The 26,453-nt window shown below is 57.5% G+C and overlaps 1 protein-coding gene across 2 annotated transcripts in view; it reads left to right on the top strand.

The window, feature by feature from the left end:
- The first annotated feature begins 5,901 nt into the window (after positions 1-5,901).
- The window catches only part of CPNE2 (copine 2), a 43,012-nt gene continuing 22,460 nt past the window's right edge, over positions 5,902-26,453 (top strand). The window contains exons 1-4 of one of the 2 annotated variants that reach the window (XM_045533659.1): positions 5,902-6,011; positions 20,610-20,821; positions 23,921-24,100; positions 25,728-25,802. In XM_045533659.1, coding sequence (XP_045389615.1) covers positions 20,642-20,821; positions 23,921-24,100; positions 25,728-25,802 — 435 coding nt within the window. In that variant the 5' untranslated portion in view covers positions 5,902-6,011; positions 20,610-20,641. The remainder of the gene's footprint in view (positions 6,012-20,609; positions 20,822-23,920; positions 24,101-25,727; positions 25,803-26,453) is intronic. The other variant, XM_045533660.1, reaches the window with a different exon arrangement.

The following is a 26,453-nucleotide window of genomic DNA, read 5'->3' as shown; positions in this document are numbered from 1 at the left end:
ACATGCCTCATGCAGGGACACGCTTATCGGGCCAGGGTCAGGGCACACCTGGCATCTAATGGGCCCATCAGCCTGGTCACGGGGGAGGAAGTAGGCAGGTAGAGAAACCGGGAAGTTTACCCAGAAACCCTGGTCCCCGAATTCTGTCTCCGTTCCCTGGGACATGACGCCAAGTTGACCTTGGGCCTCCAGTGTGTCCCTTCACGCCGAAGGGCTGGAAGGTGTCACTTCTCCTTGCCCAAGGCTGGAGGATGAGCCCCTCAAAGCCTGGAAACGCCTTGACAAGGGAGTCAAAACCGAGGAAGGAACAGAAAGTTCCAGCCAGAAACGCCTGGCCAGGCGAAATGTACCCAACGTGGGGGAACCCAGAGCTCTGGGACCCTATTTTCATTTGCTGCCTCTACATTTTACTTTTCTCTTTTTTTCCCTCCTCCATCTCTGCCCAAATTCTGCACTCCAAGAAACTTTCAACAGCTTCCCTGAAATAAGCCACAGTATTGTGAGCAGGCAGAGCTGGCTGGGCCCGTATCAAGTTGGTGCGAAATCGCGTTGTTCATTTTATTAAGAAACTTGCTCTCCTGCCACCTGCTTGCTTGGAGGCCTTGACTGCTTTTCTATCCAGCACTGACGCGATCCAGTCTCCCTGCCCCCTCCCTCCCAAAAGTAGGCTCAGTTTAAACACATACATGAAAACAAAATTCAAAGAAAAGTAAGGCTATGGGCCAGCGAGCAGAGTGATCAAAATGACACGGCTGGTTTCCGCACGTGAGTCTTCTCACGAAGACTGTGACCGGGCTGGTAAGTGCGCACGTCTATCTGCAAGGCTGGGATAAGCTCATGTGGCTACTTTGTCACTTGGCGTCCGTCCTATGACTTTACAGATTGCATGTCCACCTTTCTGACGGATGTCACAGAATCTTCCTTCCCATCTGCACACACCTGAAGTCCTCCCAAATTGCCTCCTCTGTCCCAAACACACAGCTGTCCGCAATCCACTGACCAGCCAGTACTTCCCAAGCCGTGAAACTGCAGTTAGAAAAGCTGTAATGTGCATCGAGCCACCTGGGGATCGTGTCGTTATGCAGATTCTGGTCCTGCAGTTCTGGGGCAGGGCCTGGGATTCAGCATTTCTAAGGAGCCCCCAAGTGGCGGCCATGCTGCTGGACCCCACTTAGCTTAGCGAGCCTGTAGACGGAGTGGATTGCAACCTGCCCGCACATTAGAATCACGTGGGGAGCTTTTTAATACACCTGTTTTCAAAAAGGAGTATTTAGAAAGCTCCCCGAGTGATTCTACTGAGCACCACAGCGGCGAGCCCCTGGTCTGGCGTGTGCTGTCTCTTGGAGAGGCTGGGCAAGCCTCTGCACCTAGACCCTTATTTTGTCCTGAGGATCCTTGTGACCCTCCTTGCCCAGATGATGACACTGACCCCAGAGATTTTTCCTAACTTTCCCAAAGGCACAGAGCTGGTAATTGGTAGCACCAGGAATCGAACCTGGGAATTTGTGATTCTCTGTGGTCACCCACAGGTGATGCCTCAGTTTCCTCACCTGCATGGTAAGGAGTGAGCAAAATGAGATAAGGCACAAGGACCTGCTTTCTTTGGCTTCAAGGATGACCTTACAACTCACTCCTGTGTCCTCCTGGGGAGAGTTCTGGATCCTGTGTTCCCTCTCCTGCCTGGCTATGTGCCCTGCGCTGCCTGGTTGTTTCTGTAGAGCATCACAGCATGATCTTCTCTACCCAACAACCACAGGAACAATCTAGTCCATTTCGCAGATGAGAAAACTGAGGTGCAAAGAGGGATCTCTACTTGCCCAAGGCCACACAGCAAGTATTTAGTGGGGATCGGATTCCAAGCCTGGCACAGAAGGGAAAGGGGGGACCTTGAGGCGGTCCCCGGCTGGGGATTTAACAGCCAGCAGGTGTGTGTGCTCGTCAGCGAGAGAGGGGCCCTCGGGACGGTGGGCGGGCCGTGTGCTTGGCTTCTGCTCTCAACTCCACCCTGCATGGCCAAGGCCAGGCTTGAGGCATGGTGGCCCCCTGCCAGGGCGGGACACACCATCTGGACATATCCGGAGGTTCCAGGAGAGACCATTCAGCAGCTGGTTCGGTAAAGATCCTCCCAGGGCTGGGCTCAGGAAGTTCTAGGGACAGCTGGTCTTCCTCCAGCCTCCCAGCCACCCAAGTGGAAAACTCCACCCCCACCCCGTGTGTCCCCAGCCCCCAGCACCCTCCCCCTGGGCCCTTGGAAACCACACTTTGTGTCTCATCCCACGCACTCCAAACCCATCCTGGCCGCCCAGAAAGGCACCTTTGTTTGCCCTAGGAAGGAGGGAACAGAAGGGGAGCTTTCTCCAGAGGCCCACTGGGGTCCCCCGGGCTAGGAGCCTGGGCCCTCAGGCCCCACCACACATGCACACACACGCATACTCCAGTGCACGGTGACCGCTGAGGGAGGTGTCTGGGGCTGACAGGAAGGGCTGGGAAGACCTGGGGGCTGCCAACCCTGCATCAGGGTGACCACAAGCCTGGAACTTAAAAACAGCACTCACACACTGGCCCCAGTGTCTACACATGCCTGGCACTGTGCTGGCCAAATCGCAGTCTTGCCCAACTCTGTCTCATTAATCCTCGCGACCATTCCATCGGGCAGATATTAAGTCTATCCCACTTGACAGAGGAGGAAACTGAGGCCCAGAGGAGTGAGTGCTCTCGCGCAGGCAGTACCTGGAGTGGCTGGGATTCAAACCCACGAGCATGACTCCACGCCTGAGACCTGGCGCTGGAGTCGGCCACACCTGCTCCAGCCAGGAGCTCCTTGACGGGACGTCTGCTTCACTGCCACGTTTCCATCTCAGCCCCCTGCGGCAGATGGCATTTTCTAAAGACTGGCATCACAATACCTCCCATCCCACATGCTCTTCCTACTATGTGACAGCGCCACTCTTCTGTGACTACAACAGCAGTGACATTATGGGACTTCCAAGGTTACATCCTATAAAAGATGACAAAGCTTCCACTTGGTTCTCTTGGGATGCTCACTCGTGGAATCCAGCACCATGCTACAAGGCAGCCCGGGCCACGGGGCATGGTCACGGGTAGGTGTTCCAGCTGACGATGGCAGCTGAGGCCCCAGCGGACAACCGGCACCAACTGCCAGACGTAAGCGTGAGAAAGCCTTCTGGACAACTGCAGCCCCGGGCACGGTCTGGCTGCAACTGCACGAGGAACCCCGGGCAAGACCTGCCCTCACGCAGCCCAGTGGCCAGAGATGGCCCAGAGATGGAAGAGGGAAGGTTCGGGGTGATTTGTGAGGCAGCGCAGATAACTGGAACACCCTCCCTCCCCTTCCCTCACACACACCTGAGGCCCAGCCAGGTCCTGGTGAACAGGTGATGCTCCTTCAGCGTGTCTTTAACTCCCAAGTGTACGGACAACCTTGGCTATTCTGCTCTGTCCAAACAGCCTGGACTTTAAACACCTGGACGGCAGACACTGGCACACAAACAACCCCCGATATGGGTTTACTTCCGGGAATTCGGGCCTCCCACTGTGCACAGAGAGGTCTCTACCAGGGCAAGGAAAGACTTCTTGTGTCGCGTGTGGATTCAGGACAGAGTCTGTAGACAGTTTTATTGAGATACAATTCACATCCCATGACATTCACCCCCTTAAAGTATGTCAGTGGTTTTGATTGTTATCTACAGTTGTGCAACCATCACTATAATCTAACCCTAGAACACTTTTATCATCCCCCAGAGAAACCCTTTGCTGATGGCAGTTGCTCCCGATTGTCCCCTCCCCGGCCTGGGCAACCACGATCTGCCTTCTCTCTCCATGGATTTGTTTATTCTGGACATTTCCTCTACATGGAATCATACAACAGGCAGTCTTTCGTGGCTGGCTTCTTCCGCTGGGAACAGCAATGTTTTCCAAGGTTGTCCACGTTGCAGCACGAATGGGTACTTCCCACCTTTCTAGGGCTGCATAATATCCCGTTGCATGGATGGACCACACTTTGTTTTTCTGTTCATCAGTTGATGGACACTTGGGTTGTTTCTGTGTTTTGTTTTGTTTTGTTTGAGACAGAGTCTCGCTCTGTTGCCCAGGCTAGAGTGCCGTGGCGTCAGCCTAGCTCACAGCAACCTCAGACTCCTGTGCTCAAGCGATCCTCCTGCCTCAGCCTCCCAGAGTGCTAGGATTACAGGCATGAGCCACCGCACCTGCCCTGTTTCTGAATTTTGCCTCTTATGAATCATGCTGCTATGTACATTCCTGTATAAGTTCTTGCATGGACATATATTTTCATTGTTCACGGGTGGATGCCTAGAAGTGGCATTGCTGTGACCCCTGGCCTTTGCACTCTGTCCCCTTGGTTAGGAATCCAATACCTTCCTCCCTCTCAGCAGGCCCAACCAACTGCCTCATCTTTCAGGTCTCCTAGCAGAGCAGTGGTCCCCAACCTTTTTGGCACTAGGAACTGGGGGTTGGGGACAGCAGTCTTAGAGGAAGCCTCCCTGACCCCCCATGGCTGAGCTGGGTCTTCAGTGCCACTCCGCCTCCAACCTTTGCACTTTTCATAGAGCAATATGATTGCCTGGGTCCTGGACCTGCCCCCCAGAGGTGAGCCACCTCAGGAGAGGGACTATTTGCTTTGAGTCACCACCATCCACCACAGTCCTGGCTCTCCTGCTGCTGGAAGGAGAAGAAAAGGATTCTGGGGGCCAGAGCAATCAGGAGAGGCTTCCTGGAGGAAGTGGGGCTGCAGCTGGGTCTAAGAAGGCCTACAGGTTGGTTCGCCCCAGAGCTGGGCAGAAGGCTTTGATGGCTTTAGGTGGAAGAAAGGTGAGGAGAGCTTGGAGGAAAGGATGGATGGGGGACAGGCAGGCAGAGAACAAAGCTCTGAGCCCTGGAGCTGTTTAGTGTCGGCCCCCCTAAGGCTGCAGAGTGCCTGTGACTCAGACGTGGAGCGATGTTCCATGTTCGCAGGCTGCAGCCTCAGGCTCCCGCCTTAACCCTCACCTGCCGGGAATGGAAAACCTGCAACTGAAGCGCCAGGCGTTAACCTTCAGCTGCTCAGTCCTTGAGCCCGGGGGGCCAAGGGCTTTGCACATGGCCTTGAGATCGCGAGGACAGTCCTGACCCCCAGAATCTGGTTAAACGTGGCTCAGCTGCCTGATGCCCGGCGGTGAACTTTCTCAGAGGGCATATAAATACCGCTGAGCGGTCAGCAGCTTGAGCAGCCACGGACAGATTCGTTTTTTGAAGAATAGGCGTCTCTTCCAGGGAAAAGGAAGCCTTCGCACCACGGGAAGGCCTCAGCTGCGGGCCCTTAAAGACCCGCCTAATCGCCCTCACGCCGCCTAGCCGCAAGCCCGGTTCCGATCTGCCTTTATCTTATCGTCTGTTAGAGAAATATGTCATCTTCCCAGGCTCTGGCAGCAAGAACCTGCCGAGCTCTTTCGCAACTGGAAAAAAAAAAAAAAAGGAAGAAAACACTGCGGTCCTAGTGCTGCCCAGTACAGCCCGGAACCGAGCCCTGTGGTGTGTCCCCCGAGGGCGCAGAGGGGCGCCCGCCGGCGGCGGGGGTCGAGGCCGCACCGAGGCCCCCCACCCCCCGAGCCGAGCCGAGCCGAGCCCAGCCGAGCGCATCCCTCCGTTCCCGCGTCGCAGGTGCCCGAGGCTACGGGGAAGCACGCGGGGGAGGGCGCGAACCCGGGGCGTTCCGACCGCGAGTCCCAGCCCGGAGAGGCGGGCGGGCGGGCGGCGGGCGGGACAGCGGCCCCGCCCCGCGGTGGCAGAGCGCTCGCCCCTCCAGGAAGCGCCCGCCGCGCCGCCCCCCGGCCGGAGGGAGGAGCCGCCGCCGCCGCCCGGCCCGCGAGGAGCGCAGGACGCGAGCGGAGCCCCGAGCCCGTCCCGCGCCGCGGGCCCGGCCGAGCGGGGCGGCGCCCAGGGATGCCCGGGCGGCCCGGAGCGCGGGGAGGGTGACGGCGCCCGCGGGACCCGCGGTGAGTGGGGCCGGGCGGGCGGGGCGGCCGCGCGCGAGTGCTCAAGTTCGGCCTTGGGGCTCGGCCTCTGGCGCCAGTGGGGGACCCCGGAAGCCGGGTCCCGCCTCCGGGGGCTGCGGCGTCCCGAGCCCCCCCCACCCCCCGCCACCCGCGCGAACCCGGACTCCGACACTTGGGGGACTCAGCTCCGACCCTGCCACGCGGGGGCGCTCCGCCCGCGCCCGGACTGCGGGGCGGGCTGCCCGAGGCGGGTGGCGCCCTCGGGGGTCGGAGGCCAGCTGCCTCGGGGACCCTCCTGCCTCCCCGGCGGAGCCTGGAGGGCGTCCGGAAGGTGGAGTCCCGCCGCCCCCGCAGCTGCAGAAGGCGTGAGGTCGGGCTGGCTGGTGGCGGCGCGGGCCCCTCCCCGCGCCCCCCACTCCCCTGCCCCGGCGAGCTGCCGAGGGCCGCTCCGAGCCCCAGAAGGAGAGCGAAGAGGGGAGCAGGGCCAGGCAGCTTCCCAGAAGTCGGAGTGTGTTTGCAAACTAGTTTTTGCGCAAAAGCTGTCTGGCACCTGTGTGTTTAGAGCGGGCTGGGGGGGCGGCAAGGCCCGCGCTTCTTCCCGTCCCCGCAGCGGTGCTTCTCTGAAAATAGAGGGGTCTTACTCTCCTCTTCCCTTCCTGTCCCATCTGCCAGCACCCCTCCCCCGCCCCCAGCTCGGCCAGCTCTCCTTTGGGGCAGGGGCTACCTCAAAGGGGGCTGTGATTTGCCCAAGGTCGCAGGTGCAACTCGGGGCTCTGGTAGCCAGCTGGGGGCCTATCTTACCGTCGGACCCCCCTGCCCCAGACGTCTTGAGGGAAGGGACAGGGGTCTGGGAGAATTATCTGAGAGGCCCTTTGTTTTGTCTGCCCTTAGTTTTTGCTCACTTAGGGGTGTGCGCCGTCACCAAGGGGTAGGGAGCTTCTTACGCTCCTTGGGGCATTTCCTGCAGGAAGGCTGGGGGGACGCCCTTCACCCGCAGGAAGATGGGCATGGTCCGCTGGCCTGTAATCTTTGACAGCGCAGCCTGCCCGTGGACAGCCCTGGTGGGGAGGGAGCCCTGGAAGGCCTCCGCCTGAACCCCGGCCTCTACCAGCGGCTGGACCTTGGCCCAGACCCTTGGCCTCTCCCAGCCTCTCGGTTATCATCTGTAAAATGGGCTAATTAGCCAGGGCCTGCCTCGAGGAGAATGAGCACGAACCTAAGGGGGTGGTTTTATTGCATTGCCCCTGGCATGGAGCCCAGGGAGCTCTGACTGCCCCAGGCGGGTGACAAAGCCAGCTGGAGTGGGAGGAGTGACCCAGGCATCTTTCTCCATGGAAAGAACCAGGGATTAAGAATGGGGCACTTGGGTTCTCCTGCCTGTGCCACTTCCTGTCACCCCTTGGGCTGGGGGTTTTTTCCATCTGTAAAATGAGGCAAACTGTGACCCGGTCTAGCTTACAGGGCTGCTGGGAGGCTGGGACCAGGGAATGGGGGGCAGGTGTTCTGCAAGTTGGGGCACACTTGAGCAGCAAGTGTAGTGTCTCTGGGGTGTTTCAAGGGTCCCTCCCCTCAGAATGCCATGAAAATTAAAAACCCAGGGGCATGAGTGAAGAGGGTCGGGAATGGAGCCTCAGTTTCTATGTTTGTGCAAGAGTGAGGACGATACTCTGTATGCCTTTATAATGTTTCAGGGTAGTTGTGTATGTCTTTAAGGTGGTTGTGAGGATTAAATGAGATTGCAGAGGACCGTGCCAGCACTCACTGGTACATGGGAAGCACCTGGCAACCATTAGCTGCCACTGCCATTATTCGTGGCAATGTTAGGAGGCCTGGTGTGGGCAACTGCATTCAGGATTCCTTCTGGGATTTTCTCAGACCGGCTTGTACCTCCCCCTCCCGCAGCACTTCTGGGCTGTTCTAGGGGCAGGGCCTGGGTGGAAAGGTTCTATCATCTGGGCTGGCTTGACAGGGCTCTAAGGCATGAACAGGAAACAAAAGAGCATACTCCAATAATTTCCTCATTCCTGTTGGACTAGGAAGCATCACTGCTGGGCAGGGTCCCCTAGTGAGCCCCCAGCCTAGGGTCTGTGTCCCCCTTGCCTCATGGAGATCTCCCTCCTCTCCCCTCCTCTGACCCTTACAGACAGCACACAGAACACTTCAAGAGTCCAGCCCCTTCCCCCTTGGAGCATATGGCCTTAGAAGGGGACACAGCATGGGCTCTGTGGGGGCCAGGAGGCCGGGTCACCCTGCGATCTTGGCCGGCAGCAGCTGGAGAAGTCGTGATCAGATATGCCTCCCCCTTCACTGTCCAGAAGGGAGGATGCGGGGGTCCCACAGTGCCTGAGGGCTGAGCTGGGACCAGAGGCGCCTCCCGGCTCCGAGCCCAGTGTCCCCTGCCTTCACTGGGCCACCCAGCCCTGGCTCCCGTAGCGGAGTCAGGCAGACTGCGTTCCGTCTCTCCACTGGCCCTGTCCGCACCTCCTTGCTCGGGGTCTGAGATGAGGCTCGTTAGCGGGGGTCGCATCACTGTTTCGTCACCTGGCTGTATTGTTCTCGGGGCGTTTGCTACTGTCTAAAGTCATTTGTTTGTGCATCAGCTTATTATCCGTGCCCCCCGCCCCAAAAAGTGTCAGTTCTGCAAAAGGAAGTGTGAACAGTGTCCATCTTGTTCAGGGCTATGTCCCTGCATTTAGAACAGTGCCCGGCACGTCGTAGGTGCTTCGTAAACCTCTGTGCAAGGAATAAGTGAGCCTGCCCCTCGTTGGAGCCCCCTGTGAAGCGAGTCTGTGTCTCTGTGCCGTTGGGTAATGGAGCCTGGAAGAACTATGAGCTTGCCCCGTGGGGTCTCCGGAGAGATCCCTGTCTCGCCACGCTGAATGCTGGGGGACTGCCGGAGGTCAGGGGACCCACCCCTGGACAGCTGTGTGTCTGAGAGAAGGTGGGGTTTGCCTGGCACTGAAAGACCAGGGGCTGGGGGAGGATGAGGAGGTGGCAGCTGCTACCCTGTGTAGGGCATCACCTGCTGCCATTGCCTCCCCACCCAGGGGACCGAGAGGTATGCTAGGAAGAGTCACCCGTTCCCCGTGTGACCTGGGCCAAGTCGCTTAACCTCTCTGGCATCAGTTTCTTCATCCAGGCAATGGAGCCCCCAGGAACAGGAGCTCACCCCCTGCTTTCTCTGTGAAGGGCTGATACACTGAAGAGGGCTGTGCACAGATGTTGTCATTCTTCTTTCGCTTGTCGCTTCAGGTCCCCACCTTCCAGGAAGGCTCGCTCGTCACACAGCCACCCATTTGGTCACAATTGAGATGTTAGTTCAGCGGCTCCTCTGGGCCAGGGGCGGCACTGGGACACAGCCGTGATCAGGACAGACTCAGTCCCACCCGGGTTCAGGAGCTCGGGATGTGGGGTGTGGACAGGGAGGCGAGCAAATGACAGAGGCAGGAAATCTCAGATAGCGGGAAATGTCACGAAGAGAACGCGGCAGGGTGATGTGATTGTAACAGGGCGGCACGGTGGGGGCCAGGCAGGCCCCTAAGGAGGAGGCGGCGTTCGACCTGAGACGTTAATAGACTGCAGCCCCCGCGAGAGCAGGGCGTCGGTCTCTTGTGCCTGGCTGTATCCAGGCCGTACCTGGAGCCCGGCAGTTGCTCAGGGAATATTTTTGACTGAATGAACGTGGGAAGTCAGGAGCTGAGGGTGTCTGGCCTGCCCGACGTGCAAGATACAAGGTAGAGTGTGCTCAGCTCCCAGAGATGACTCCTCTAGTCCCTCCCTCTAGCTGGGTCCCCAGATCCTGGTCACACCACTGGGGCCCTACCTGGGGTGGTGTGCCGTGCTGGCTCAGAGCATGGTGGACGGTGGGAGCAGGCTTCCTCGATTCAAACTCTGCTTTGCCACGGACTAGCTGAGAACCACTCGTTGGACGGCTTTGAACAACAGAAGTCTGTTCCCTCACAGTTCCGTAGGGCACAAGTGTGAAATCAAGCTGTCGGCAGGGCCATGCTCCCTCCGAAGCCTCCAAGGGAGGATCCTTCCCTGCCTGTCCCACCTCCTGGTGGCCTCCCAGGCATTTCGTGGCTTATGGAAACACCCCTCCAATCTCTGCCTCCTTCTTGCATGGCCATTTTCCCTTTGTGTCTTCACATTGTCCTCTTGTAAGGACATCAGTCATACTGGGTTAAGGGCCCACCCTACAACAGTTTGACCTCATCTTAACTAATTACATCTTCAAATATTGTATTTCCAGTAAGTTCACAGTCTGGGTTACTGGGGGTATCTTTTTGGAGGGTACAACTCAACCTGGCAGGTTACTTAACCTGTCTGAGCCTCAGTTGTCTGGTCTGTAAAATGGGGTGATGATAACAGGGCCCGTATCCTGGGGTAGCAGGGCCAGGCACACAGGAAGCATCAGTCAGTGCTGTGATTTCTCTTTGGGGAGGACTTCCTGGGAACCGGGACTAGGGGCTGAAGAGCAGATGGTGGGTCCTTGGCCAGAAGGACTCGCCCAAGGAGGTCCTGGGCCTGAAGCAGGGTTTGCTTCCTGGGGTGTGGGCCTCTTGCCTGGGTGCTGGGGTTCAGAGGGCCCCCTCACTGTCTGGGTGGGAAGAGGTGGTGGGGCACCTCTTCAGTGTGGCAGGGTGTGGGGTGGGCAGCAGGAAAGCTACCAAACAGCAAGGAGCTGCCAGCAAAAGGTGGCAATGTGAGCAGAGTACCCAGCCACGGTAGGAAGCCGCAGAGGACACGGGCACTGGGTGAGTCCGGGTGGCTTTGCAGGCCCTGTCGGCACAGAGATTGTGGGTGGGAGCCTGTGCAGCCCAGGAGAGACTAGAGGGCATTTGTAGACTCCTTGAGGCTGGAAGGAGGCTCCTGGTGCCGCAGCTGCTTTCTCTTCACGGGCAGGGAAACTGAGGCACAGAGAGAGGAAGGGACTTGGAAGCCTCCTGCAGCCTCGTTGCCCCATGGTACTCCCGCAGCTGGGTGTGGGCACCACATGGGAATGCCCAGGGCTGTGCCCCTAAGTCCCCTTTGAGTGAAGCCACAGTGGAATGATTCGGGCTGGGTGGTCTCTGCCACCAAGCCCTCAACCCTCCATTAGCCTGGTCTACTCTCAGCCTGGCCACACCCACTCATGCGGTCCCCTAAGTACTCACAGTGCTCCGGAACCCGGAGTACCTCCACGCCCGTCTCCTTATGGGGCTTCCTGGGAGGTGGCCGGACAGGCCCCCCCAGCCCCACTTTGCAGATGAAGGAGCTGAGAAGGGAGGGGGGGGAGAAGCAGGCCTGAGCCCAGCCCCTGCACTCCCTGGGGAGTAGGGTGGAGGCTGCCTCTTGGCCGGCTTGGGCCAGCCCCTTAGTGACAGGCTGGGGAGACCCCCCCCCCCGGGGCCAAGCCGTCCAGCACAGCCTGAACTGAACCCGGGGCCTGGAGGGTCCCAAGGGAGGTCCCCTCCCCCAAGAGCCAGAGCTTAGTAATTAGGTGGGGGTTGCAGAGAATGGCCTCCCTCCAAGTGTGGTCTGGTGGAAGCTGAGGGTCCCAGGGGGGCATCAGGGCCAACCCCTGCTGCAGCCTGCTTGCCATGCTGTCTGCGTCTATATTTATCCCCGTAATGGCCTGGCTGCCTGTCGGAGTGTGGTGGCTTCGGAGTACAGCAGCCAGTGCCATAGCTGAGGTGGAGAAGTGATGTGTGTCAAGATGCCACCCCCCCCATCTTGTCGAGAGTGCCAGCCTGCTCTCTGGGGGCTGCCTGCCACCTGGCAGGAGCCGGCATGGCCCTGGGTGTGCAGCAAGGCCCCAGGGGGCACAGGCAGCTTGGGGCCGGCCCGCCCTCCAGAACCGGGATGCTCGGCTGTGGCCAGGGTTCAGGTGTGGCTGGAAGGTGGGACCAGATAAACTCTAAAGTCTTTCAGCTCAGAGGCTTAAAGAACTCATGATTCTGAAGTCCTAGAAATCCCAAATCCAGGAATTCTGTGACTCTGTAGTCCCAGGCTTCTGTTTTTCCAAGATGCCACAGTTCCCTTCTCTCGGGCCTTTTCGCTCTTCCTCGCTTGCAGCAAATGCGCGTTGAACTCCCATTCTGTGCCTTTGAGCGTTGGGGACAATAGATGAAAATAGGATTTGGTCTCATCTTTAAACTCAAGTGAGGGCGACATTTCCTAAGCCAGTGGTTACAATATGGTGATTTTGTAAGTGATTCCCCATTGGGGACCAGGGAATCTGGAAGGGCTTTGTCGAGGAGTCCCTGGATTGCTGCTGCTGTTCTTAATGTCGTACTTGGTGTGTAACATACAAAACAGAGCACACATCCTACACGTACAACTCGGTGACTGTCCACCCGGATCAGAAACAGACACGAGCAGCAGTGAAGCCCCCTGCTGTCTGTCCCCTGGTAGTCAGTCACAGCCCTCCACCTGCTCTGCTGCCATCCTGACTTCCAACAGCGTAGATTCACTTTGCCCACGTTTAACGTCATATAAATGAAATCACACAGGGTGACATACTCCTTTACGTCTGGCGTCCTTGGCTCAGCGTGTTTGTGAGACCCGTCCACGTTGTTGGTACGCTTGGCGTCCTTCATCCTTGATGCACGTTATCCACTGTGTGGACGTTCACCATGTATTTATCCCCTCTCCTGATGACGGGGCGGGGGGTGTGGTTTTCCAGTTTGGGGATATCACAATTAATACTGGTGTGAATATCCTTGTGCATGTATCTTTTGGTGAACATATGTGAATGTTTCTGTTGGGCATTGCTAGGGGGATGCATTTATTTAGCTTTTGTAGACACTGCTAAGCATTTCTCCTAAGGGGTTGCACCCATTTCCATGCCCACTGGCAACCTGTGAGAGTGATGGGAGATCCACGGTATTGTCAGCCTTTTAAAATTTTGGCCATCCTGGGGGTGGGGAGTGGGCGCATGGTGGTGGTGCATTTGGTTTCGCTGAGCTGAGTTTGAAGAAAGAAAGAGCTTAGTGAAGAAGGGAGAAGGGCGTTCCAGGCAGATGGAACAGCATATGCAAAATTAGGGAGGCACAAGAAAGAATTGCTAGAACTGTGTAGTGAACAGCATAGCTAGAGCAGAAGGTATCTGGACTTGGGGAGACTCATCAGGGAGTCTGAGATTGTTCTGAGAATGGTGAGGAGCCACAGAGAGGTTTTTCTCATTTTGAGCCGGTACCTGCAGTGTGTCAGGTATTTTGTAATTTCCATTTGTTGGATAAGAAAACTCAGGCTGGGCACGGTGGCTCACACCTGTAATCCTAGCACTCTGGGAGACCAGGGTGGGAGGATCGCTTGAGGCCAGGAGTTCGAGACCAGCTTGAGCAAGAGTGAGACCCGGTCTCTACCAAAAATAGAAAAATTAGCTGAGCATGGTGGTGCACGCCTGCAGTCCCAGCTACTTGGGAGGCTGAGGTAGGAGGATCGCTTGAGCCCAGGAGTTTGAGGTTGCAGTGAGCTATGATAATGCCACGGCACTCTACCCAGGGCGACAGAGCAAGACTCTGTCTCAAAAAAAAAAAAAAAAGAAAAGAAAACTGAGATGCAGAAAGACCAAAGGACTTGTCCGGGGTCACATTATCAAAGGCTATGGAATGCAGATCCCTTCAGAGGTTGAGAGTGGTATTGGCCTTGGAGCCAGAGGGCCAGAAGTATTTGGGCAAGTGATTCAACCTCCAAGCCTCAGTTTGCTCATCTGGAGTATGGGAGTGGCGATAACTCCTCACTTGGGGACGTTGGAAAACTACAGAAGTTAAAGTCCATAGCGTACTCAGCACAGGACCTGGGGCAGGTGTGATTATTACTCTCATTTTATTATTGTTATTTCTTCATCTGCACAGCCGTCACCCTTGCAGCTGACTGGGGTGGGGCTGTCTTAGCTCCCACACTGCAGAAGGGCTAGCCCAGAACCCCTGCTGCCCTAACACCCCATTTCCCTGCCCCACAACAGGTCTCCTGGGAACTAAAGGTGGCTGTGATGGTTAATTTGTGTCAATTTGGTTAGGCTTTACTGACGAGTTGTTTGGTCAAATAAAGGTATTTGTTAGATGCGATTAACATTTAAGTCAGTAGGTTAGAGCGTTACTCTCCATAGCATGGGGGCCTCATCTGATTGATTGAAGGCCTTCCGAGCAAAGACTGAGGTTTCTGGAAGAAGAAGGAATTCAGCCTCAGGACCACAACCCAGAAACCCTGCCCGGGTCTCCAGCCTCCCGGCTTGCCCTTCAGATTGCAGACTCTCCAGCCCCCACAATCTTGTGAGCCAATTCCTTAAAATGAATTTCTCCCTCTGCGTGTATCGATATCCTATTGGTTCTGTTTCTCCGGAGAACCTTGACTGATACAGTTGTCATTTGCTGTCTTGGAGCGTCTCATCTGGGAAGTGCGTGAAGGAGGCCATTTAGACCCGGGTGCATTTGAGACACGTTCCATTCCCCGGAAAGTTCAGTGGGCTCCGCAGCCGGCGGGACCAGGGGGAATGCGGGGACTGGTGTCCGGGCAGCGAGGCTCTGGCCGACAGCACCGCCGTCTACAGCCGTGGTTGCACGCTCACCGGGCTGCGGAGCCCTGGCCGGGCCCCAGCGTGTGATGCTGGCAGGGCTTGTGTGAAGACCATATTGACATCTGCCTCATTCTGCCGGGTACAAGCTTGGCATCCCCCCCGGCCGTGGTCAGCCTCTGATGGAGGGCGTCGGGGCTCAAAGTGCGGTCCCAGGTGGGCAGCCTCTGGGAGCTCACTGGAAACCTTCGGGCCCCCCTCCCCGCCCCACCCCAGACCTGCTGAATCCGAATCTGCAGTTCAACAAGACGCCCCACCTGCTCTGCTAACCCGTGATTTGTAGTACTCAGCCCACAGCCAAACCACCAGGAGGGCTTGTTAAAACACAGGGCGATGGGCACCGCGCTACACTTCGGGTAGAGCCCGGTGGAGCGGCGGGTCTGGGGGGGCCGGGGATGCTGCATTTCTAACATGCTCCCGGGACATGCTGAGGCCTCTAGTGACCACACTTGGAGTGGTGACAGCTCTGAGCCACCTCTGGAGCCTTTGCTGTCGGAGATTAGACCGCAGCGAGCAGGATTCGATGGATGGAGGAGAACTTGGAGGGCCTGAGGGGCCCAGGAGCCACAGCCCCTAAGAGTGGGCGCCACCTTGGAGCATGTGTCGTGTGTCGGTTGTGTCACCAAGCCCTGCCGTGTCTGCCCGCTGAGAAGGGGGGCGGAGAGCCGTGTTTCTCAACCAGTTTTAACTGCTTCCCCCTTTCTGTAAACTGTGAACTTCACACATCCCGCAGGTTTTTGATCTGGTCCCCTCCCCAGCAGCCATTAAGAATGAAGCTGCATAGTATTTTCCAAGTGCTTTACCCACTACCCCTCACCACAGCCTGGGAAAGCACTCTCATCGTCCCCATTTTACAGAGGGAGAAACTGAGACCCACAGAGCTTAAGTAACCTGCCTGAGGTCACAGAGCAGGTGAATGGAAGACCCGGGGACTCAAACGCCAACAGTCGGAGTCCAGGGTCTGTGTCCCTAACTACTGCATGGTACCGACTGGGGGACAAAGTCCTTTGTTACTGCCACCAGCAAAACAGAGAGTTTGTTTTTTCTTTTTCCAAATGTCAAGTTGAACATGCTTTTTCTGCTGGTACCCGATGCCTGTGCTAGAAGTCCAGTAGGCCACCCCACCGTGGCTCTACACTGTTGTCGCCACCGGTTGAGAACCGCTGGCATGGGGACTTCTGTCTCCCTGGCCACCTCAGGCCTGCCCTTCAGTTTCCGTCTGCAACCTTCCCCGTCCGGTCGCCCAGGTCCCCGCTCAGCCTCCCTGTGCCTGCCCCTCTCCATGTCACCCTGCTGGTCACCGCCCAGCTGTAAGTGGGGGTCCTCCGGCCTGCTCAGCAGCTGCCTACCGCAGGGGTCTCTTGCCCCGGCGGGCTCCTGGGGCCAGGCTAGGTGGGAAGCACTGAGTCACGGCGGCCGTGGCTCTGGCCCCAGGCACCGTCATTCCCTGGCTTTGAGAAACCCCTGCCCCTTCCTGGGCCCTAGTCTCCACCCCTGTGAGGTAGGACACAGCCCCTCTCCGGCCGGCCTCGCAGAGGAGTTAGGAGGGTCCAGGGTTGGAGAAGCGGCTTTGTGATCCCTGGGCCGATTGTGCGGGGCAGGTGGCTGTGATTCCTCTGGGGCTGCAGAATAAGGAGCGTGCCCTGTGGGGGGCGGGGGGGGGCCCTCCCTGCCTCGCTCTTTGGGTGCATATTTGTTAGGCCTTACTCTGCAGATGCTGCTCTAGATGCTGGGGAAACAGTGGTGACGCCTCCCTTGGGGAGCTTTCTAGAAGGCGGACGGACACACACAGGCACACAAATATGTAAAATGATCGTTCGTTGCAGTGATGTGTGAAGGAAACAGCGTGGGGCTGGGACAGATTACAGCAGATCGGGTGATCAGGGAAGGCCCCTGAGGATGTGACATTAAGCTGACAACTAAGACCCTTCGTGTGAAGGAAAACGTGTCTGGCAAAGGGGGCAGCAAGTGCAAAGGCCCTGAGGCAGATGAGAGGTTGGCATGTTGGCAGAGCAGAGGCAGCCGGCGTAGCTGGGGCGAAAGGAGTGAGGGCAGGGTGGCAGGAGGAGGCCCTGTGGGCCAGGGGAGGATTTGGGGTCGGTGGGACCTGGGAGGGGAAGGCAAGGGACGATTTCCAGGTGGAGCGGTGGTGGCTCTGGTGTGGAGAAGAGAGTGTGGCCGAGGTTGGATCAGGGAGGCCTGTCGTGGCCTGGGCGTGGCTGGGCACAGGATGATGGGCGCCTGGCCGGGCCAAGGAACGGAAGTGGGGAGACAGGACGGGGCTGGACGCAGCTCGGAGGGGCTTCGGCAGCAGCAGTGGGACATGGGCGGTGAATGTGAGAGGGGACAGGGATGAAGCGTTCCTAGGCTTCCGGCTAAAACCGTAACGTTCGGGACCTGTGTGTGGCTCCGCACCAGAGTCTCCAAATCCTGTCCTCCTGCCCAAGAACAAGCTGCCTAGGTGCGGGGCCAGCGGACCCTGTGGAACCGACCCTTGTGTGGCTTCTTCATGGCGTAGCCTCAGGGTGCTCAGGGAAGGTTTGTTGAATGAATGCATGAATCCATGACTGGGAATTCCCAAGCCCTGCCTTCTCTTTGCCTCAGTTACCCCATCTGTAAGAAAGGGATTACCAGTTTGGTATCCCTGCCCTCCAGCGCCTTCCCTGGGGGTCTGGTCACCCCAGAAGGCCTGTGCCCATCTGTGCCAGGAGTCAGGACCATCCCTCAAGCAGGCCCTGGCTCCCCACGCCCCCCCATCCAGCCTGAAACCTCAAATTACCTGTGGGGCGGGTGCCCAGATGCACATGGCAGGCCCGGCCCTCCCTTAATGACACCTTGCCTGCCCGCCCTCCTGCCGGGGTAGGAGGGGAGGGGGCCCAGCCCAGCCTAAGCTGTGGTTTCTTTTTCCATTGCGTCAGGCCTCAGGGTCCAGCCTGCCTGCCCGCCGCTGGGCTGGCACAGAGGGGCCCACTCTGACCCCCACCTTCCCCAACTCCGGACAGCATGTGCTCCCCGTTTCGGGGATCCAGAAGCTTCCAGCCAGAGGGTGAGTTGAGGATGGGGGACCTGCCCCTGGCTGGGGGAGGCGTCCCCTTCCCCGCCCACCTGTGCCCATCGCTCACTGCAGCTGGGGCCGGCGCTGATCCAGGTGGGGTTCAGTGGGCCTGGGGGGCTCCCAGTCCAGCCGCACCTCCCCCGTGACCCGGCCCTCCTGGCCACGCCCTTGGCCGGACTGGAGGGAGTGAGAGTAGGAGGCTAGTGCGGGAACCAAGGCAGGGTGACAGGGGCTCGGACGGGAGAGAGGGTAGCAATGGGGACAGGAAGCAGTGGCCCTGGAGTGTTCCTACGGACACATGCCTTTGCAGCTGTCAGTCTGGGTGCGTGTGTGTATTGTGTATGTGTGACACACACGTGTGTATGGATGAGGAAGTGTGTGAGTCTGGGTGTGTATACCTGACGCCCTTCAGGGTGAGAACAGATGTGTCTGACTTGGTAGCAGGGGACGGTGGCCCAGGTGGCATCTAGCATGTCTTGGAGGGGGCCTGTGTGGAGGAGAGGAAGTGGGGGAGCTGGAGTCCACCCCGTCAGTGACAGTGGGAGACGCAGGGGTGTGGACAGGGGGATTTCAGAGGAGCTGGTGACCGTGGGCACTCTGGGCCCATCGTGGGTACTTGTTAACATGGAGGAGTGTCCTTGGCTTCCCCAGCTTGCAGCCCTGATCACACCCTGCCCCCTTAGCCCCCGGATCCCCTGGCCTGGCTAGTTCCCTGGCTGTCCCTGCTGAGGTCCTAGGTCCTGGAGCTCTATGATGCCCAGCAGTCCTGGCAAAAAGGCCAAATATTGGCGTGAGAGTCTGGAGACCCCGTTCATATCCTGCGTCTGCTGTTTTCTGGCCATGTGACCTTGGGCAAGTGACTTCCACCCTCTGGGCCTCAGTTTCCCCACCTGTAAAATAGGGGTGATTGCCCTGGCCCACTCCCCCACCCCCAGGCAGGCATAAGCGTAAGCAGGCACTCTCAGCCACCAGCGAGGTGTCCGTTTTGGACATCCCTCTCTGCCCCGCTCACTGGGCCCAGGGTTTGCTCAGCCCCCGGGCCCGCCCCGGCCTGGCACCGCTGCCCGGATGCACACACAGACTGCGCGCAGTTAGCCAGCTTCAATGGAAGCTGATTTCTACACGACAAGAAAACAATCCTGCAGGCTAATTGTAGTGCTGTCCTGACACTCCGGGCTCGTGTGATTATCATGAGCTTCTAGGGACGTATGGTGGGAGCGAGAGGGCTGAGGACTGGCGTCGTCACTGTCCCCACCCTCTCCCTGCCAGGCGTGCCCCGGGAGCTTTGTATCTGGGGGAGAGGGGGTCTCGGCCGCCAGCCCCACACGCGCCCTGGCCTCCTGCAGACCGGGGCCCGCGTGTGCCCGGCACGAGGCTGGTGCTCACAGGGAGGAGGAGTGGAGGCAGCACAGCAACTGGCTCGGTCCTTCCTGCCTGGACGCCGGCAGCTGCCTCCTCGCTGGCCTCCTGCTGCCTCTCCTTAGCCTGATAGTCCCTTCTGCCCAGAGGGCCAGCAAGCTTTTAAAACACGGATCAGATCGTGTCACTTCTCTGTCCCCCAAGACGTCCCATGATTCTCAGAATAAAACCCGGAGTTTCATCAGGGCCTGTGGCACCCCGCACGACCTGGCCATCCTCCGTGCTCTCTCTCTGTGAGCTCTGTGAGGGCTGAGACGGGACAGTCTTCCTTCTGCAGGGCCCCAGCGCGGGCGCAGTTCTGGGGACCTAGCAGGCACTCAGCACACCCTCTAGAGCCAATGAATGAGCCTTGCTTTCCTCCTCTGGAAAATTAGGAGCACTGTCATCTGCCCCACAAGAGTGAATGGGGCTTAGAGACATCATGCAGGTGATGTGGTCAGTCGGTGCTCACAAGCACAGCAGAGGAAGCCCGTCCCCTTAGCTGCCTCCTCTAGGGAGGTGCAGGGTCAGTAACCCACTCCACAGCAAGGGGACGAAATAGTAGTCAAGCAGTAGGAGCCTGGCGTTTGTGGGGTAAGTGTCTGGGGCTGGACTCGTCTGCCTGGACGACGTGGCCTGTGTTACACGCACACGTGCCTGCGGAAGTGAGACCTGACCACGGGAGTTTCACAGGACCATGTCATGGTGTCTCATGGGCGGGTGGGGAACTGAGGCACAGGGGACTGTGATGCGGGGACCCAGGGCTGTCCTCCACCCCTTGAGATGGGTTCCTCCACTCCAGCTCTCCACACCTTGTACTCAGAGGAAAACAACTTCTTAAAGTGAGCAAATGTCAGAATTAGCCTTGATAGGAGAAGGGTACGTGAGGCCCAGAGCGCAGAATCTGAGGAAATTGGGTACAAGTGAAAGGGTAGATTCTGTGCTGAAGATAAAGACCAACTTGGGCAGGATCTGAGCAACATGGAGGGTTTGTCCATTCATTCATTTATACACTCGTCCTTTGTTCATTCAACAAATATATACTGAATGCTTCCTCTGCATCAGTCACTGTGCTTGGGCCGGAGATATAGGATGAATATGATAGACAGTGAACAAGGTTGAATTTTGAGTAAGTTACCAGAGTGAGTTTCCCAGTGGCCAAAGCAATGAGGGAAACCTCAGCAGTTGTAAACTCCACTGTGGCCACAAGTTGCCTACAAGTTAGTTTTCAGGCAAAGCCCAGGTTTTCCTGGCACAATGAAGGTCTGGGACACCCATGTCTACTGTCATTTGTTGCTGATCTGACAGGAGCAACCCGTAGGGACCTATGTGTATCTCATGGATAAAGGCTGACCAAAGCAGAGAAAAACTTCAAAGGCAATCTAAACACACTACTAGAGACTCCTTTTTCATGCATTTCCTTGCATTATCCTCTCTCCAAGCCTTTGCCTGTGTTCATGCCCTCACTCCTACCTTGCCTTCCATCTCTACCTACATCCTGAAGGCCAGGTGGTGACCCCTCCTGCTGGTGGGGGAGAATAGCAGGTGTCTGTCCCCTCTCTGACCCTTCCTCTTGTTCCCCTAGACTGCCAGGAACTGCTGCCGCCCCCGGCCCCCATGGCCTACATCCCGGGTGGGGGTGCCCCAGCAGCGGGGGCAGCCCCCGTGGGCTCCCAGTACTGTGTGTGCAAGGTGGAGCTGTCGGTGAGTGGCCAGAACCTGCTGGACCGGGACGTCACCTCCAAGTCCGACCCCTTCTGTGTCCTCTTCATAGAGAACAACGGCAGATGGATGGAGGTGAGGCCTCTCCGTGTGCGTCTGCGGTGGGTGAGGGGACATGGCTATGTTGGTGGTCCCCCTGGATCCAGGGACATCCTGGTCAGGCCCTTGGAAGTAGTCGGAGTCCGGGCGGGCAGAAAGAGATTATTTGGAAAATTGTTATTCTTAAAAGTAAATTTAATTGTAAATATATTTACAATATTACTTAAAATAATTATATGGGTGTTTAACTTATTGTAATTGTAACCCATAGATTTATATTTATGGTCACATAATGTTATATTTACTGTTTTATAGCACAATATTTCAAATTATTATAATATGTACTTAAAGTTTTATAGTTTTAGAAAATGCTCTTTTCCACTTTTAAATAACCTCCCCCCATTATTTCCAAATGAACACCCGATCAGGGGAAAGCAGAGAGCTCAGGCTTTGGTCCTAGAGCTGGTCCAAAGCCCAGCAATACTGCTGTACCCCCTGCTGTGCGGCCTTAGGCAAGTGGCTGTTTCTTTCTGAACCTGTCTGTCTGCTCATCTGTGAAATGGGGATTTTTTTCCCCCTGCCTACTTTGGAGGGCCCCAGAGCTGGGGATGTTGATAATGCCCCAGCCCAGGACTTCTGGGCTGGAAGACTTTGGCTTGAGGGTTGGGAAAAGATGTAGCTTGAGGAAGTCTACTGAGAAACCTAAATTCTTAACACTTTCAGGTTTTATTTTTTTATTTTATTTTTTTTTTTTTGAGACAGAGTCTCACTTTCTTGCCCGGGCTAGAGTGAGTGCCGTGGCATCAGCCTAGCTCACAGCAACCTCAAACTCCTGGGCTTAAGCGATCCTACTGCCTCAGCCTCCCGAGTAGCTGGGACTACAGACATGAGCCACCATGCCCGGCTAATTTTTTTTGTATATATATTTTTAGTTGGCCAGATAATTTCTTTCTATTTTTAGTAGAGACGAGGTCTCACTCTTGCTCAGGCTGGTCTCGAACTCCTGACCTCGAGCAATCCACCCGCCTCGGCCTCCCAGAGCTGGGATTACAGGCGTGAGCCACCACGCCCGGCCTCACTTTCAGGTTTTAAAAACCTGCTTTAAGGGCAGGCACGGTGGCTCGCACCTGTAAATCCTAGCACTCTGGGAGACCGAGGAGGGAGGATCACTTGAGCTCAGGAGTTCAAGACCACCCTAAGCAAGTGCGAGACCCCATCTCTACCAAAAATAGAAAAAATTAGCCAGGCGTGTTGGTGGCCCGCGCCTGTAGTCCCAGCTACTCGAGGAGAATTGCTGTAGCCCAGGATTGGAGGTTGCGGTGAGCTATGATGATGCCACTGCAGTCTACCCAGGGTGACAGAGGGACACTCTGTCTCAAAAAAAAAAAAAAAAAAAAAACACACCCAAAACTTGCTTTGCTTCCTGTTCCAAAAGAAACTATATTTATTGTAGTGAATTTAGAAAACCCAGATAAGCTTAAAGAAGAAAATCAAAACGGTTAGGAACCCACCAATCAGGGAGAACCACTGTTGACAGTTTGGCATCCAGCCTTCCAGATAGTTTTATACGCGTGTATATTTTCCAAAATATGTGTCTATTTTCTAACAGACAGTTAACTGGGCCACAGTGGTCGTCCAGCTGAACACACTGTGGCTTACAACGAGTTTGCACAGACATTGGCTCCTTCCGTGATCCCGAGGAAATGGTGGGGTTGTTGGCCCATTTTACAGAAGGGAAATTGGAGCCCGGAGTGGGTAGGGACTTTTCTGTGTCACCCAGTGTGCTGGCAGTGCAGCTGGAAGTGGGAGGTGGGACACAGGGTCAGCTGAGGACGCCAGGTGGAGTCCCAGGCCTGTGATGGGCGTGCCTGGGGCCCTCTGCCAGGTCTCTGGACCGCCTGCCTCTGCCCCTCAGGGAGTGGCATCCCCTTCCCTCATGGCACTCCCCCCACCCTCCCTGACAGTCTCTGCTCCCACCCAGGCCGGCCACCCTGGCTAAAAATAGCCCAGGGCCAAGACCTCTTCCGTTCCTGCTGCTGGAGCCCTTGGAAATGACCTGGGTGGGAGGAAAAATCAACACAGCTTGGGCCCCAAAATAGACTGTCACCCAGACTCCGCGGTTTGGGGCCTCAGCGTCAAGAGGCCAGGAGGCAGGTCCTGTCCCAGTGCCACCACTGACACGCAGCACAAGGCCCCGTCCTCTCCCAGGCTTCTGAGTCCACAGGGGGTGGAGGTGTCGGGCTGCACAGTTCCAGCATTCTGTACAAAATACAAACATCTACCCCTGCCCCAGGTGGGGAGCCTTTGACTCCACCTCCCCCTAAGAACCCCTCCTTTCTGTTTCTTCGTGCAGCTTCCATGTAAAATGTGATTTGAAAGAAGGGTTTTCTCAAAATAAAAAGTACAAAAACTGGCTGGGTGCGGTGACTCACACCTGTAATTTCAGCACTTTGGGAGGTCAAGGTGGGAGGATTGCTTGAGGTCAGGAGTTTGAGACTAGCCTGGACAACATAGTGAGACCCTATCACTACAAAAATTTTTTTAATTAGCTGAGTATGATGGCACACACTGTAGTCCCACATACTTGAGAGGCTGAGGCAGGAGGATCGCTGGAGCCCAGGGGTTTGAGACTGCAGTGAGCTCTGATTGGGCCACTGCGTTCCACCCTAGGCGACAGAGGGAAATCCTGTCTCTTAAAAAAAAAAAAATGTAGGAAAACCACAGATAGTTAAATCTCTTCATTTTACAGAAGTGGAAACTGAGGCCCAGATGGGGACTTGTCCTCCATCCCTTACCCAGGCAGGGACAGGGCCCGAGCTCTTACCTGGGCACCTGGGGATGAGGCCAGAGTTGAAAAGCTAAGAGTGTGGGTACTAGAGTCAGACCAGGCTCTCGAATCTTGGCCCTGTCCCACAAGCTGTTCAGCCTTGGGTAGGTCACTTGACCTCTCTGTGCCTCATTGTCCTCATCTACGCGCTGTGGGTAATGACTGCTTCAGACACACAGATAACTGACCGCGAGTGCCCGGCACACAGTAGGTGTTGAGCGAGTTAGCGGGATGATTTCCGGTGGCCTGAGAGTGGTTGAACCAGCAGCTGCCTGACTCTGACTGCCATCTCCCTGCCCCCCTGCCAGTACGATAGGACAGAAACCGCAATCAACAACCTCAACCCCGCGTTCTCCAAGAAGTTCGTCCTCGACTACCACTTCGAGGAGGTGCAGAAGCTCAAGTTCGCCCTGTTCGACCAGGACAAGTCCAGCGCGCAGCTGGACGAGCATGACTTCCTGGGCCAGTTCTCCTGCAGCCTGGGCACGGTGAGCCGAGTGGGCGCGGGCAGCCCCTTGGAGCATCTCTGCCGCTCCCTGATTCCCGGGCCCCACTTTCCCGGGGGCTCCTGAAGTGCCACTGCGGAGGGAGGAAGTAGCCTGCTGGGTTTGGGACCAGGCTGAAGAGCTCAAGGGGCAGCGAAGCACAGTGCCAGCCAATTGCTGCCACACGGGAACTGGGGCCCCATGTGGCCAGAGCTTCTGATTGTTAGAAGTAATCAGGTGTGGTCTTGACTTCCTGGGGTGGGAGCGTCTGATGGCGACACCCAAGTCAGTCCCATTTTGTGGCTGAGTTGCTGCGTGACCGTGGGCAACTTTCTTTCCCTCTCTGGGTCACACTTCCCCTTCCAGCTCAGTCCCTGGTAAGCTTCTGGGGGCTGGGAGGGGCAGGGCTAGGAGCCCCTGCCACAGGTCCCAATCATTCCTTATGGCTGTGTTCCCTTGGGCAACCCCCCACTGCCTCTGGGCCTCAGTTTCCCCAGATTTTACTTGGGGATCATGATGACTTCTCTGCCCAGCCTATGGGGACGGTGAGGGAATAAAATGGAAGGTGATCTGAGAGGTCCCAGTGGGCACTGGAATGCCCTGGGCCTTTGAGGAGAGGAAGATCGCGAAAAAAGCAAGGGCTGGCGGTGGACGGTGGACGTGACGTCCTCCTTTGATGAGAAGCGGGGTGCAGCAGTGAGGGTCCCCACCGTGTGTCTACACCGTCCAAGGGTAGCTGCGGAGAGAGCTTGAGGACTCGGGGACAGCAGCAGGGAGCTGACCAGGGAGGGGGAAGCCAGCCCAGCCACCCGGCCTGGCGGGAAGGTGGGGTGAGGAAGTGGCATTGTGGGGCCTGGTGAGACCCAAGGCCGCGGGAGGGAGGGAGGGGGGTGGAGTGAAGCCTCCGGCAAAGCAGCAGGGAAGCTTCCAGCAGCCCATGGCCCCACGGGCTGAGCCCCCAAAAGTCAGAGGACAGAGGAGACTGGTGGTGCCGTCCGCAGGGTGCAGAGCAGGCGGAGGGCAGGGAGTGGGCCAGGGGAGAATGACCAGGCCAGGGGCACAGGGACAGATCATCCTGGTGTGTGCTCATAGCTGCAAAAGGAAGCACTGGCATTTTACTCAAGAAGCCACTAACCGAGGTGGCCCATGGCAGGGGTGGGCGCAGGGTGGACAGGCGGGTGGGAGGGTGACTTTCCCGTGTGCTCCGCTTTTCCTGTCTACGTTGTTTGGATTATTGAACACTGTGACCGTATCGCCCATTCAGCACAGTGAAAACACAGAAAGGTCAGAGTTGGACCCTCTTATCGGCGTCTGGGGACAGCTTTGGGGGAGGGCTTGGGCCTCCCCCGCCCCCTAGTTTCCCGCAGTTGTCTGCAGAAGCCTTTTCTGGGGCCAGACCAGGGCAGGGGGAGGCAGACTGGGATTCCCTCCTCGCTGTGAGACCCCAGGCAAGTTTCTTAACCTCTCTGGGCCTCGGTCTCCTCCGCTGCCCAGACTGGCTAATGGCGGCCGCCGTCTGCTGCCCTGCGAGGCTCCGGCAGGAGGCTGCTCGCGGCGGAGTTTTCCTCTCTGGGCCTCCCCAGCCGCCCCCACAGCCCCACCGAGCGCCCTTCTCTCCTCTGTCCCCCAGATCGTCTCCAGCAAGAAGATCTCTCGGCCTCTGCTGCTGATGAATGACAAGCCTGCGGGGAAGGGCTTGATTACGGTACCAGCCCCCTGCCTGCTCCCCGCACCCCGCTCGCCCTCCCCCATCAATGAGCCGCCTCCCTGGCGCATAATCACCGGCTTTGTCTGGAGTAAAAAGGCCCAACTTACAACTTAGCAACAGGTCTCTTAGCAACGGGCTCCTGGCTCCACACATGATGCGCTGGGGGCCGCCAAGCTGGGGAGACTGGCAGAAGGCCCCGGCGGTGGCCAGCTCCGGGGCAGGGACGCTGCTGCTCTTCCCTGCGGGCCCCCCCACCCCACCTGGCCTCCTCTGGGGTCAGGCCGATTGCCTCGCGACAGTGGCTGGGTGGCTGCTATGCGCCAGGCTTCCTCCAGCCTGCAACGTGCAGCCCCTCTGCAGGGATGGGCTGCTCGGCCTCGCGGGCTCCCCGCAGCCTGGGCAGCCCCGTCCTGCGGCTTGAGCTGTGGCCCAGAGGAAGCTCCCTGGCGCGGTTCCAGTGTCTCCCCTGGGGTGTCCCTGTGTGCTTGTGTGATGCCTGGGGAACTGGCCGTACTGGAGGGTGAATGCCACCCTCCGTGTGTCCCTGTGGCCATCACTCGCCTGCTCCGGACCCTCAGGTGGCTCCTCACTGCACGTGCATCCTCACACCCAGCTGTGGGGGCCGCATCGGTCCTTGGGTGGCTTCCT

This window comes from Lemur catta, chromosome 20 (assembly GCF_020740605.2).
Source record: "Lemur catta isolate mLemCat1 chromosome 20, mLemCat1.pri, whole genome shotgun sequence".
NCBI lineage: Eukaryota > Metazoa > Chordata > Mammalia > Primates > Lemuridae > Lemur > Lemur catta.
This window is presented reverse-complemented; position numbering and strand designations above follow the sequence as displayed.